Below are 13,309 nucleotides of genomic sequence, written 5' to 3' on the forward strand. Positions count from 1 at the left end.
TCACACACAAACATCTAGCTCAACACAGTGTGAGCTGAAAGAATACAATTTCATTGTCCAATTGAGGAGAAAATTATGTCTTTGGTCTTACTTCAGGCATGAAGAAGACGTACAATGTAATCTGTAGTGCAGAGTTTGAATAAAACATTACAGTAGTGGCAAAAGTGAAAGAAATGAGAGAAGAAATACAATTGAATACAGTTAAAGAATATATTTGCCAGTAGAGGAATTTTTTGCACAACTATTCTTTTCAGAAGCTTTAAAACTTCTGTAATAAAATGGTAGCCGTTGATTTTCTGCTGAATATTAATGATATAATATCTTGGTTTCTTCAGGCAGACACTATTCTCAAAATCTGTTTGAGTTTGTCAGGCCACAGGGCAGGCACTTCCTTTCTTAAAATCTATTCTAATCATTTTGTTTGAAGGCCATGATGTAAAATAAATGTAGCTTCTCTCTTTTCTGTTCGTGTCCTTGTTGAGCCACCAACTTTTCACTCCAAACTTGTTTCCCTTTAAATCATTTCTTTGAGGTGGATTTTAAATGGATATATGTGGCAATTTAACATCAATAAATTATAACTTTCTCATTAGTTTTTTATCAATGCAAACAAATGCTAGAAACATTGTCAGCTGCTGTTAGCTTCTACACTACATTTACCCTGTGCCGTTTTTTTACAAGTCATACTTGTTCTTATGCCTCGTTCTTCTGTTAAACATGAAGGTAGCTCTTGTGTAAACACTGATAGTGGCTTTAAGCTCTTAACTTCTTGGCCTTTGAATAACTAATAAAGCAACAAATGAAGAACTATTACAATCATCTTTATTGCAGGAGTTTAATGCAATAAAGACAATGTAATTAGTTCCATTGAAATGTCCTAATTTCGTAACAACCGCTATAAAGCTGCCACTCCAGTGATGGAATATTATAGTTCTCAATGGGATTCCCTACTGAATCTTTGAGGAAGCAGATATGCTGTGAATGTTTACAAATAATTTGTGTTTAATGTTAAAATCCTTCATTGTAAATCTTGGATAGAAATTAATAGAACATGTATTGTCTAAAATCCTGTTTATATTTGTATTGTATGATATATATTTGTCTCTAAACAAAAGTTTGGCCCTAAATGATATGTTACATCTCGCTAATCCAGCTGTCTTTTATTAACTATTTCTTAATCACTCAAAGTGTATGTATGACGTAACATAGACAAACAGATGTTACTTTTAATCAATAGCAATGCAACATAGTTGTCATGAATGTTAAGTGGATCTCAATTACTGTTTTATCTTCAGTTATCAAATAAAGCCAGTAAGTGCAATATTTCCCTCTGAAATGTAGCAAGGTATATCGATTTGAGGTGTCTTGTAAGCCTATACAGTGTGTGAGATGGGCAAAGATAGACATTCATCCACAACAGTTGAAGTGTTCCCATGGTGTCAGTATGATGATGGTGTTTGTTGTTCTAAGATGACGGTGAAGAAGACCTTGTCGGAGTTCAGGCGTACTCACCACGATAACTGGCAGGAGCACCGGCAGTGCTTCACTGACGACCAGCTGCTGGTGCTCACAGACCTGCTGGTGTCGCCCTGTTACTACGCCTGACTGCCCCCTCAGGTCCTCCACACACTCACCCAGCAGAAGAATAACTACAGCTGATGTAGTGTTGGGTTCCTCTGTGCAGCCTGTTCAAACGACGTCAGATATTGTAGCAGTGTGTCTGAGGGCCCTGTCTCTGGAATCTCACATGCCAAAGTTGGCCTTTAGAAAACCCGTCAGAAAAGCAGCACTGGGCTAAACGGGTTCTAATATTTAACTTACTTGGTGTGTTCATTTCGTCTCGCCAAGCAGCTCGGCAGCCCTTATTTAAAGATAATCAGCCTTTAGTTGAATTGTTTTAATGTTGTGGAACATTTCACTGCAGTATGTATTGCTCTCTTTCTACCTTTAAGATACATTCAAACAATAGGTAATAAGTAGTAATCATATATGAGCATATAAACAAATGAATATGAAAAATTGTCATTATCATTACCAAAAACCTAATGGTAGTTTGACAGTTACAATTTAATAGTTATACAAATGTAAAACTTATCATGCAATGTGATAATGTTTATAATATATTACTTAATATATAAAGCTTAATATAATAATATATGATGTATTGATATACATGTATGCAACACTTATAAGTGTATACATATAATTATGAAATATAACTATCACATTCCTACACAACCCACTGTGTTGTATTATACAATAGCTCAACATTGAGAATGTCCTGTTGTTTCCTGTGAATAAAGTCACCGCATCATTTGTAACAAGAGATGTTTTTTTATTTTAGAGAAGAAGATTGAGCGTGGAATGCTGTGTTCTCCAGGGTTGATTGATCATTTGAAATACCAGCAGCTTGTCGGCGCACATTGATATGACATGCATGTCCACAGCAGATAGCTCTGTACAGAGACAGAGATCAAACACAGATGAGATGTCTCCCTGCACGGATGCTTTTCACTTATGTTGTGCAGATGCTGCTGTGTTAAAGAGAGACATGATCACAGATAGAGCTGTCATCGTTTTAATTCTGCATGTTGACTTTTTCTGATGCAGTACTGTTGACTTTGATATGTTCACTGTGCTGAGACGTGTGCTGGCAGAATGAGAAACACCATGGCTGTTCAGCACAATCTGGAGGAAACAATGTGTGCTTATGTGGCTGTACACTGTGATTAAAGCAGTATGATCATTCCAACTGCACAAAAACATGGATCTTATATCACCGAGAGAGATCAGGAAAATGTACCATACAGTATTCATAAGCAGCTTAGACAAGATACTCTGGAAAGTTCTATGGGCATGACTGATAGGTTTTCCCAAGCCTAATATTGAATATGGTTTTAGCTATCTAAAAAAACGATCATAAGTTGTCTGGGAAACCTTTCTTTCTTTACTGTAATTTTAATAATCTAAATAGCCCTTTACAATCATAAATCGGCATAATCAAAACGTGGTTACATCAGTTGTAGATATTTGTCATGAGATTTCTGTCTGTTGTTTTTATAAAGTGGCACAACAATCATATACTGGAAAGTCATGCCCTGCTTTGGGTTCTTTCATGAATTTACTACTGAAGTTACGTCCGTTCTACATTTCACCGAGCAGTTCACACATAAATCACATTTTTATGTTTTAAAATGCACAAAATTAGACAAAATGTATATGTGTATGTAAATATATCCCCTTAAATATTTATCATTTTCATTAACTTCAAAGGATCTCCATAAACATTCAATGGAAGGAGTCATCGTACGTGTAGTCAAGCTTATTCAAAGATGATTTAGTGGCCAGCATATTTCAATACATTTTATTAGCAATGTAAGGTGTTTTTTCTGAATATTTTTTGACTGTATTGTGACATTGTAGAGTAACAATAAAAACAGACTTTGCCAACACATTTTCTGTACCCAACAAATATCCTTATCTCTTTTTAAACCCTGAGAGTTTTAAAAATATCATCAAAATTAACCTGTTTGAGTGTGTGAGTGTTTCTGCACACTGTGTAGTCTTTCTCTCACTAACGTTTCTAGAGAAAACAGGTGTGTGTCTGAGTCCTCTGGCAGGATTGTCCTCATAGCATCAGCTAGCTGAAACAGGTACTCTGTGTTCTTCCCACTTGGACCGGTAGAGCTGACAATCTGATTGGCTATCTCCTCCAGGGGGGCGGGGCCGAGGTAGTCTGGATTGTCCTGAGAGCCGATGTAGAGCAGCGTCTGGCTGGGCGGCGCAGAGGGCGGTGGACGGGGGTGAAAAGTAACAGTGATGACCTGATAACCACCTTTTTCTCGGTAGTCAAGGTAACTCTTCACTTCCTGCTCCCGGCCGGTCGGTAGCTTGTAGGCAACGCCCCAAACACACCCCTGAAGAAGAGTCAAAGAAGAAATAAATATTGATTGGCATATATAGAAAAGAATGAAGTATAGCCACATTTAACACATTTGATAGTATGACATTTTTTCAAACAAAGGTGACTGAATTCACAGGCTCAAGCTTTTAAATGATAGTAAACTGACCATCTTATGAAGTTGGTCTGAAAAAACAATTAATTTGAAAGACAATAAACATTCACTTTAGGAAACTCTTAAAAGCATGTGTCGCTTTTATCTGACGATTCAGACCAGGCTATTAATGAAATATTAATCAAGGAAAAAGATTGCAGAGTTATACAATATAAAGATTAGTTGGTTACAACCTTTAGTAAAACAGTTTTTATTGGCATAATATTTGTATCACAACCTGTTTCTTCCATAGAATGATGAATTCGACCTTAAGATAATCATCAGTCTACTCTAAATGCATGTTTTTCTAGATGCTTACCATGGTGTTACTACATTACACACAATCTCTCAATCTCTTTCCCATCAACTGCGAAAAATGATCTCAAGGTCGGAAAATAATACACCGTCCTTTCTTTTGATGAACAATGCCTTCTCCTTTCACTGCCATTCAGCGTGTTCAGCTTTGCACCACATAATGCATGTTTGCAAATAAATATCCATAAAACTATGACAGTCCACTGTTTCTTCTACAGTTTGATAAAAACAGGAGGTAAGTGACTGCAACTTCAAAAAGTGAAACCCCATTTGAAAAAGTGTGCTGTTTTTGAAGATGTACTGCAAGTTTGCTGGCCCACATGCTGCATGTTTTTCTTTTAATTATACTTAATAACACCGCAGTAATTACGATCCTCAGATGGTGATATCTTTTATTACAGTTTAATTAACATGAGATTGTGTTTGCTTTTCCCCTTAACCTGACTAATCTTTTGATGAAAACATCATAATCATATTAACTATGTCAAATGTAATTAACGTAATAAAGATGTATACCACTTTTAGAATGATTAATACTATTAACATTTGTTTTATTAGTTAGCTGATGCTATAAAAGGGTAAAGAGGTTATGATTGAAAGCTTTAATTGATAGCTGCTCTGAGTGAACATAGGGTCACTTTAAACTTCCATACATTGATAATCTGTTCCAAGTGTACTGTATATCAAGATCTTTATATAGAGATGATATAACTAGTGATTCCTGTCCAAAACCAATTTTCTTATCAGGCAAAGATGATTACTAACCGTTTGCTGGTCCAACTCCAATGTGACTACTTTCTGCCATTCTCTGCTTTGTGTTATTGCAAACTGACTGATTGCTTTCTGGAGTGTTGCTCTGACATAACAAGTCATCATGAACTCTGAGATAGTAGACATGTTCCTCCATTTTCTAGACAAAACACTTCATCGAGAAAGTAATTGGCAAAGTAATAGACAGTGAAATGAATCATTAGTTGCAACTCTATTACAGAGGAATGTATGGTACCATTACGTTTAGGAATGGTTGCTCTTACCTCAGGATCCTCCACCAGTGTCACCACCCGGCCAGGCTGTAAAGGACACACACAGAGGAGTGAGCACTTTAACAGCAGCAAAATCACATGAGCAATCATATGACATGTACAACTTCACAGACAAACGTACCAGTATAGTTCAGAAGAAATCTCATTTAAAATATAACAAATATAACAAAATATAAAGTTAGACTTGAGTAACAACAGCACAATGAGCTGCTGTTTGAGGTCTAACTCATTTTAAAATATGAAAATGTTTTGTGGATCTAACCTTAATGACAATCTCCTAAAACGTTCCTTCGGTAACTTAGAATGAGTAGTTAAGGCAATATAACCTGCTGAATGTCCTGTGTTTTTACAGTATTAACAATGTCGACACTGACAAATATGCAGTCATAACTTTGAATATGAATCCATGAGTTTCCGGTAACCAATAACCTTTCTGTAATGTATCCCATTATTAGACATTAAGAGGGTTTCTTTAATTTCTGCTTTGGCTTGTTGTGATAATACATCATTGAAGCCGACAGACATGGCAACATTGCATCAGTTATTTTGATTAGAAAAAGCTTTATACGGTTCCGAAAGACAAAAACGTACACTCACCTTACCCGGTATCCCCCGGTGATCGGTACTTCCCTGCCAAAACCGACGGCTGAAGCCTTTTATGTAGCCGATTCTCTTTTCCTCATAAGGGAAATCCACTTTCCATATAAGAGACCCGTACCCAAAAACCCACATAAGAAGACCTTAAGATAACACTCACTGCGAGGACAATATGTACGGCTTAAGCCGAGCCAACTGCCAACGCTGTAGTCCGGAGGCTACAACGAAGTCATAACATTATAATAATTGAAGTGTACGCACACAAAGTGTAGTGTTAGCTATTTTCAATTGCTATTACATGTATAATGTGTCATATAAAGTAGTAACGCCCGCTCATTCAATACATTACCCCGGGCTATTTTGTCAAGTCATCTGCGTTACGTAATTCCACATACTTCCGCTGAATAACTTTCAGTATAAAGTGAACATTACGATTATATTATTATTTTTTAAACATTAACTAATTTAAGGGGTCGTTGTCAGCTTACGGCATAGCCAAGATAACTTTTTTATGGCATTTTGTTTTTGCACGCTATTTCGTCTCTTTGTTAGCATGCCTTAAAGAACGTCTCGCTTTTATTTTGAAGGCCAGTCGCCATTTGTACCTATTTCAGTATACAATCTCATTTGGACCAACCTTGTCAAAGCAGTCCATGTGTCAAACCAATAACAACTAAAATACCTTTATCAATCTAATCCACACATGTTTTTGTATGCCTTTTACAAGTAAGCCAAATAACTATACAGTTGTGGTATGCCATCTTCTTTACCAAATAGGGCTGTATAAATATGTGCCTTTTTAAAATGTTGTATTTTACTTTATGTTTGGGACAGTAAAACATTTGTTATGTAAAATATGCTAACCAGACAAACCATAAATATTCTTGCCAGCCACTTAATTGTCTCACTGAGAAGCCTATTGCCTTTATTTATGTAATTAAAAAGTAATAACACATCAAAAGAAAATGTAGCTGACACTTTATTGAATTGCTGGCTTCTACATTTCAATAATTTCCAATAAAGTATGAAATATTTTAGCTGAAAAGTTTAAATAATATTTTCATCAAAGTTGGTGATCTATTGATATATTTGGTATGATAAATAGACTACAGTAGGATAAGAATACAGACTTTACAACTGCATTGAAAGCAAGGAGGCTTAGCCTATTGATCGATGTTTCGCAAAGTCCTGCATCTTCTTATAGGACAACCTTTCATATGTACACATGTATGTTCAATTGATGACCACTTCTGCTTTTGCATTGGTAAAAACCTGAACTTGTATAACACAGGAAATATAGCTTTATGTCTGGACACCAGGGGGGTGCTGAGTCTCTAATTCCCTCAGTGTTTTATTGTGTGTTCTCCAAAATAACATGCTCCTCATGTAGCCCGTGTGAGCACTGATTCAGAACCAAACAAAGTGGACAGCTACAACCTGGCCTGTAATGTCAGCTCCATGAACAGCAGCCGTGCTCATTCCTCTGCCTCGGAGAGAAGCTTGTCAGCAAATATTTTATGTAACCTACCAGCCTTGAGTTTAGAGAGGCCGGTTTGTGGTTGAAATCCACAGCTGGACTGAAAAATGCTGCTGAGGAAACATCAGCCATAAAGAGACTGTTATTCAAGACATTCAAACCAAGTCTGGTGCAGTGGAGCTAGTCACTATAGAGATCACCTCTGAGGTGGGAATATGGGTAAATGTGTGCATAAATAAACATAAAAATAGCACTTCCAGTCATTAAAAGCAGCATTTTCCCTGCTGTGAAAAATACGAGCTATTTAAAGTGACTATAAAATGCTACAGAGCTACACAGAAGTGTTTTCAAATGCTTAATCCTGCTCCAAATACCTTAAACTGTACGTACACGTAACTTTAATCTCATCTATTTGTGGATAAACACCATACAGAGATAAAAAGTGAAAGAAAAGTGTGCATATTTTAGCAGCACGCAGCATTTCAAGCAAACAAAAAATGAAGGCAGATATAAACAGTCCCCTTTAGAGTCTATTTGTTTTCTAAGAAAAGGAGCTTTTTTTGTTGTAGAAACATTCTACTAAGTGAATTCGGCAAATCTATTTGAAAAAAAAGGAAAACAAAGATGTTGCAGTAACTATGAAGATAATCGAGAGGAATAAATGGAAATAGAATGTGGAAAACATTTTGTCAGTAAGAAAAGCATTGTATGTCAAACACTATAATCTGAACAAGCCTTCAATTTTACAAATAAAATAATCCATATTATAATCCAATATGTATTCATGATGCTATCAAAAAGTCATAATTGCTAAACAATTAGTCAGTGTAAACATCTCAGTTGTTCTCCCATTCTTCATACATGTTACGTAAACTTTGCTTCTCATAAGCCTTCATCCTCTCTGACAAGAACGTCTCAGTTTCTGTCTCTTTTCCCTTTGCTCCACCTCTTTCTTTGTTCCTTCTCCAACTCCAGAGCTTTCGTTAAACCTTCTTATTCTCTTGCTGCAAAAGTATAATGTCGATACATTGGGGAGCTGACCAAGAAAGAGACTTACTTTCACATTTCCCTCATTTGTACTGGTTTCTTTTCATTTACAAAAGTCTGCATTTTACTTTAAAAAAAAAAAAAATCTAATTTGATTTAATTGTAGTAGATTTGCAGTAGCTTACACTAGACCTGCTCCGTGTGCCCTCCACTGGCTAGCTTTTCAAGCATGAGGAGTGAAAAAGGAGTCGAGTGTGTAATCCTCGCAGGCTATATACTGGCAGGGGTTCTCCAGCACCAAGACTCCTGCAATGCCTCCCCGCAGCAAAACTGGGTATCATGCAGTCCCAGGCTGAACCGCAAGGGTATCTCACAATAGCAGTTGGCTCCAGAAGTGTGTCTCAAAGGCCCACCAGTGAGTGGATACGCCCCTGACTCGCCAACCACTGCCCCACCTAAGGGTCAACATCAAACCCTGATGGTAAAACGCGGTCTGGACTCAATGAGGCAGTTAAATTATTTGAATCATTGTTCTGGCAAGTCAGTGGTTGGATCATGCCAGGGAGGACAAGAGGGAAACCCTGCTGCCTGGGCAACACAGGGCCTGCATACACTTAGCCCAGGCTTCTTATGCCCTGCAGAGGAGATTCCAAGGTGGGAGAGACGCCCACATTTTACTACACAGCTCCTGCCTGCCTCAAAACTGGGCCTAGCTGAATACACACTGTAGCGGGCAGCATTTATTTCGTTGTGATTTCATATAATGTGCACCAAGGATGTCTGTTGGCAAAACCTCAGGTCCTTTAACATTCACCCTGTCACCTGAAAACATGGCGCTGACTGTCTTCATCACCACAGCCTACAGGCAGCAGCTGAGGACAAGTGAACTTGTCTTTGAGAGTACTCTAAAAACAAATGCCTTGGCTCAACAAAGAAAATCAACGCAACAGTTTGCATCGATGTTTATTGAGTTAAGACAACTTCTAATGAAATTGTCTTAAAGCAACAAAGTTATTTGAGTTAGGGGAGAAGGCTTTTCCTCTACAATCAGAGGTGTTTTTAATTACCACTTACTTAATAATTGGTATTATAAACACAAGTTTTGAAGTTGATTACTCAAAAGATTAAGTTGTTTCCGACTAGTTTTACCACATGATTTAAAAGGAATTTTAAGTTGTATGTACTTAATTACCCTCATTCGGGATACAAGTTTTGAAGTTGATTACTCCAAAAATTAAGTTGTTCCAACTTGTTTTACCGTATGATTTAAAAGGATTTTAAGTTGTATGTACTTAATTACCATCATTGTGAACACACGTTTTTAAGTTGACAACCATTTATAAATTAAGTTGCTCCACATATATTGTATTCAATAGTTTTTTTTCTTAGCTTTTTCATGTTTTTGCCTTTAAAGAAATAAATTAATTGAACAAAATAACAAAAATATTAGGCAATTCACTTTTTATTTTGAACTGCAGTTGTTTATTTCAACACATGATGTTTCGATGAGGAGAGAATTCATTTTGTTTGAACATTTATTGACACATGCCATATGATAAGGTGCATGAACACCTGAAATCACAGCTGACTGCAGGAGAGAGGAGAACCATTTTAAAGTTTGGCTGCAGCACGTTGATTGGCTGCTGGAGAATTAGGTGAAATGTAATAGGTTAAATAGAACGCCTGTGATGAGCTAATCAGCTCATCACAGGCGTTCTATGCAGCTGCGGAGTGAATGTATGTACACCCAGTCTTCCTGAAAGAACTTGCGCTGAGCTTCATTTAAATCTTGAAAAAAAAGATAAATAACACAAATTTAAATTGCCCCACAAATAATAAATAAACACATTAGCCATATTACTATGGGAAATGGGGACACAGCAAATAAATGCTGCCATCACAACGAAGTTAGAGGCCTTTGCATATTTAAAACCAGTGCCAAATATGTAAAATCTGTAAAGTATTTGTAAAACTACAGAAACAAACTCTCAATGGCCACCAATCTGCAGATCACACACATCCATTTTACAAAAGATGTAACAAAGATGTTTACACTGCCGACAGTCATTATTTCAAACAGTACGAACACATTTAACGCAGAATGCTTGCTCATTCATTTGTTTCCCTCGACCACGATGGTTGCCATCGTATGGTCAGATCCTGGGGTGGACCGGTCACTGATGAAGGCGATATTCATGTCCTTTTGAAGCACATTAAATAATAGGTTAGCGCATAAGAGATAATGAATTAGGTAATTGCATACTTTTTAAACTGTCACTCTTAGCGAATTCAGAGCCATTATTACCAGCTGCTAAAGCAACGCTTGCATTGTATTCCCCTATTGAGTCTGCATGTGTGTGTCAGCATGGCAATGTGGTCCTGAAGACACACAGAGGTGGTTTTGAGTACTTTGCCTAGTGTTTAAATGCATGTGGACAGATTTTGTTAATCACAACCGTGCAAGTTTTAGTGTATCTTTTCATCTTTTTTGCAGGTTCCATACAATATTTGAACTGGAGCAGAAGAGCAGAAGCCACTTTTCAAAAATTGTACACAATCCTTTTCCCATGCCATTGCTGTCAACACCTATCCATGCTGAACGTTGCTAAGATATTATTGATTGGGGTGTGGCCAAAAGTGCCATATGCTTCGAAATGTAACTGACAGAGAGCAGTGCTTTTGTCCTGTATTTTTACACTGTGCCCGTGGATTTTATTTTATTTCAAGATGTTTAATTACGTCGCTAAACTCCTTGAAAAGGTCCTCTTCCTTTTCTCCAAGGTACACGACAAGGCAGCGGATGGCTATTGTTCTCTGCACACTTCATTTGTATTGTGCTATTTTTGAAAAATGGAAAAAATTGTAATAACCTAAATGAATATATTCTGAATGGGTGACTGCCAACAACTTGCATTTCAATGACAACTCTAAATAACGATCCTACCTCAAGAAGCATGTCCTTGATCTGCTTCACCGAGATTCATTTTGAATAAAAAGCGATATCACAAAGTAACCAAGATATTATACCACAGAACTATTCACAGTTCAAAGGCTGCTAATTTTGGTCAAGCAGCAATTTGCCTATACAGTACAAGGCTATCTTCTGTATTTGAATGACAAAAGATGACACTCACCTTAAAATGTCCTTTGTATATTTCTATTTGTCTTAACTGTCGGAACTTGTCCAGGAACTTGAAATCCTTAACTCAAGGTGTAGAACAATGAAGTTATCAAGCCAATTGCATTACTTACTACAACTTGAATTTTGTTTTAAGTCAATTAACGCAGAAATCAGAGTTCAAATTACACACAATATTAAGTCGATGTAATTACCAACATTATACGTCAACACAACTTATAAATTAATGTTTGCAACTTAAAATGTTTATCTAAATCAATTATCTCACATTTCTATCTTGCAACCATGCATTTAATTAAGTGGAGGTGAAAGGTCGCCTGAATTCGTTTTTAGAGTGTACGCGCTAAAAACTCAGAGATAAGAAATGCATAGTTCCGCGAGAATGTGGATTCACTGCGGTCATTCTTCATGGCTGGAGCTGTCAATATCCAGAACATCTTTTATATATATGATTTACCACCTCCACAGGAAAGTATAATTTAGACAAGATAAGTATATATAACTAAATATCCAAACATTTACAAAAAACAGTTCCTCAATAATTCAGTTTTTTTTTAAAAAATATGTCAATCAAGATGAAATTATGATTCAATGTTGAAGTCAAATTGTGTTAGTACATCACATGAACAGGCCAATGTTAGGCTACATTAAAAAAAATAAAGCATGTACAGCTTCTAAATCATCAGAAATATAAAACTAGATGTATGTTTATTGGCCTAAACATTTCCTTAAAACTTTACAGATTATTTGCAGCGAATAATAATAATTAAATACAAATTCTTTGTTCTCACATGATCTCGGAAATTACGCGAGAACGAGCTATTTACCTGAGAGAAATAATGTGCTCGTCTTGCTTACCCAACTCCCACCTGGGTAAATGCTGGTGAATCTTCCAATTAAGTCAATATAATGCTTGTGTTTGCAAAGAAAACTAGAACAGCCAATTGTGCATGTATGGTCCCGTTGTTGCAGTATAACTTGAGTCATGACAACTGGCGACATTCTATTATTTTCGTCATAGGAATCCGGGGCGTGTACATTGAGGACCCATTGTTGACTTACCAGGAAATAAACATGTCGATCGCCTCGTTTGTCGTTTACGTTCATCTTTTGCTATATCTGCCTTCCTACGATCAGTTTGATGCACATTCAGTACTCGTATGTGAGGTTGTGGGTGAGAGGTGGATATCGTGACGCTTACAGGGAGGTATCGAACATTACAAAGTAGGTGACTGTGTGGATGCCTGTTCAAAACATAGCACTTGAATAAATCATTTAAATTATATATTTGTCTCCGACTTTCATTTGTACATCGTTCTTAATGTGATGTATAGTAGCTTTGATAGCTGTCCATACCTTCAGACAGCCTAAAAGTAAAACACAAGTTGTTTATTCACAGCCCGAACGCTCATCGAGATGACTGGATCACTCATGACAAGTTGTGATCAGCTCCGATTAAATTGTGATATAAATTCTGTAGCTATTGTAGCGTTCACAAGATGAGTCGGAAACAGGCTGCTAGTTATTAGGCTTTAATAACTCTTCTTCTTTACAGATGATCACAGGTTCAGGAACAGCTTGTGGGTTCAACCTCACACTCCACTCACACTAACACTAACTTCTACACATACATATAACAGTGTCTACGTCACAACTTCCCGCCCTCCCCCGTCTGCTCCCCCAACCACAGGCCTGC

The 13,309-nt window shown here is 37.0% G+C and overlaps 2 protein-coding genes across 2 annotated transcripts in view; one reads left to right on the top strand and one right to left on the bottom strand.

Moving 5' to 3' along the window:
• LOC117544017 (proteasome activator complex subunit 4B-like) overlaps positions 1 to 2,775 on the top strand; it is a 50,542-nt gene extending 47,767 nt beyond the window's left edge. The window contains exon 47 of the mRNA XM_034212784.1: positions 1,471 to 2,775. Coding sequence (XP_034068675.1) covers positions 1,471 to 1,605 — 135 coding nt within the window. The 3' untranslated portion in view covers positions 1,606 to 2,775. The remainder of the gene's footprint in view (positions 1 to 1,470) is intronic.
• A 574-nt stretch (positions 2,776 to 3,349) lies between these two features.
• On the bottom strand, positions 3,350 to 6,394 carry chac2 (ChaC, cation transport regulator homolog 2 (E. coli)). The gene is made up of 3 exons (XM_034212806.1): positions 6,011 to 6,394; positions 5,405 to 5,440; positions 3,350 to 3,917 (listed from the first exon to the last, which is right to left on the bottom strand). Exons 1-3 carry the CDS (start codon positions 6,143 to 6,145, stop codon positions 3,522 to 3,524), a joined length of 567 nt encoding a protein of 188 aa, XP_034068697.1. The 5' UTR covers positions 6,146 to 6,394; the 3' UTR covers positions 3,350 to 3,521.
• Positions 6,395 to 13,309: the final 6,915 nt, after the last annotated feature.

Source organism: Gymnodraco acuticeps, unplaced genomic scaffold, assembly GCF_902827175.1.
Source record: "Gymnodraco acuticeps unplaced genomic scaffold, fGymAcu1.1, whole genome shotgun sequence".
Lineage (NCBI taxonomy): Eukaryota > Metazoa > Chordata > Actinopteri > Perciformes > Bathydraconidae > Gymnodraco > Gymnodraco acuticeps.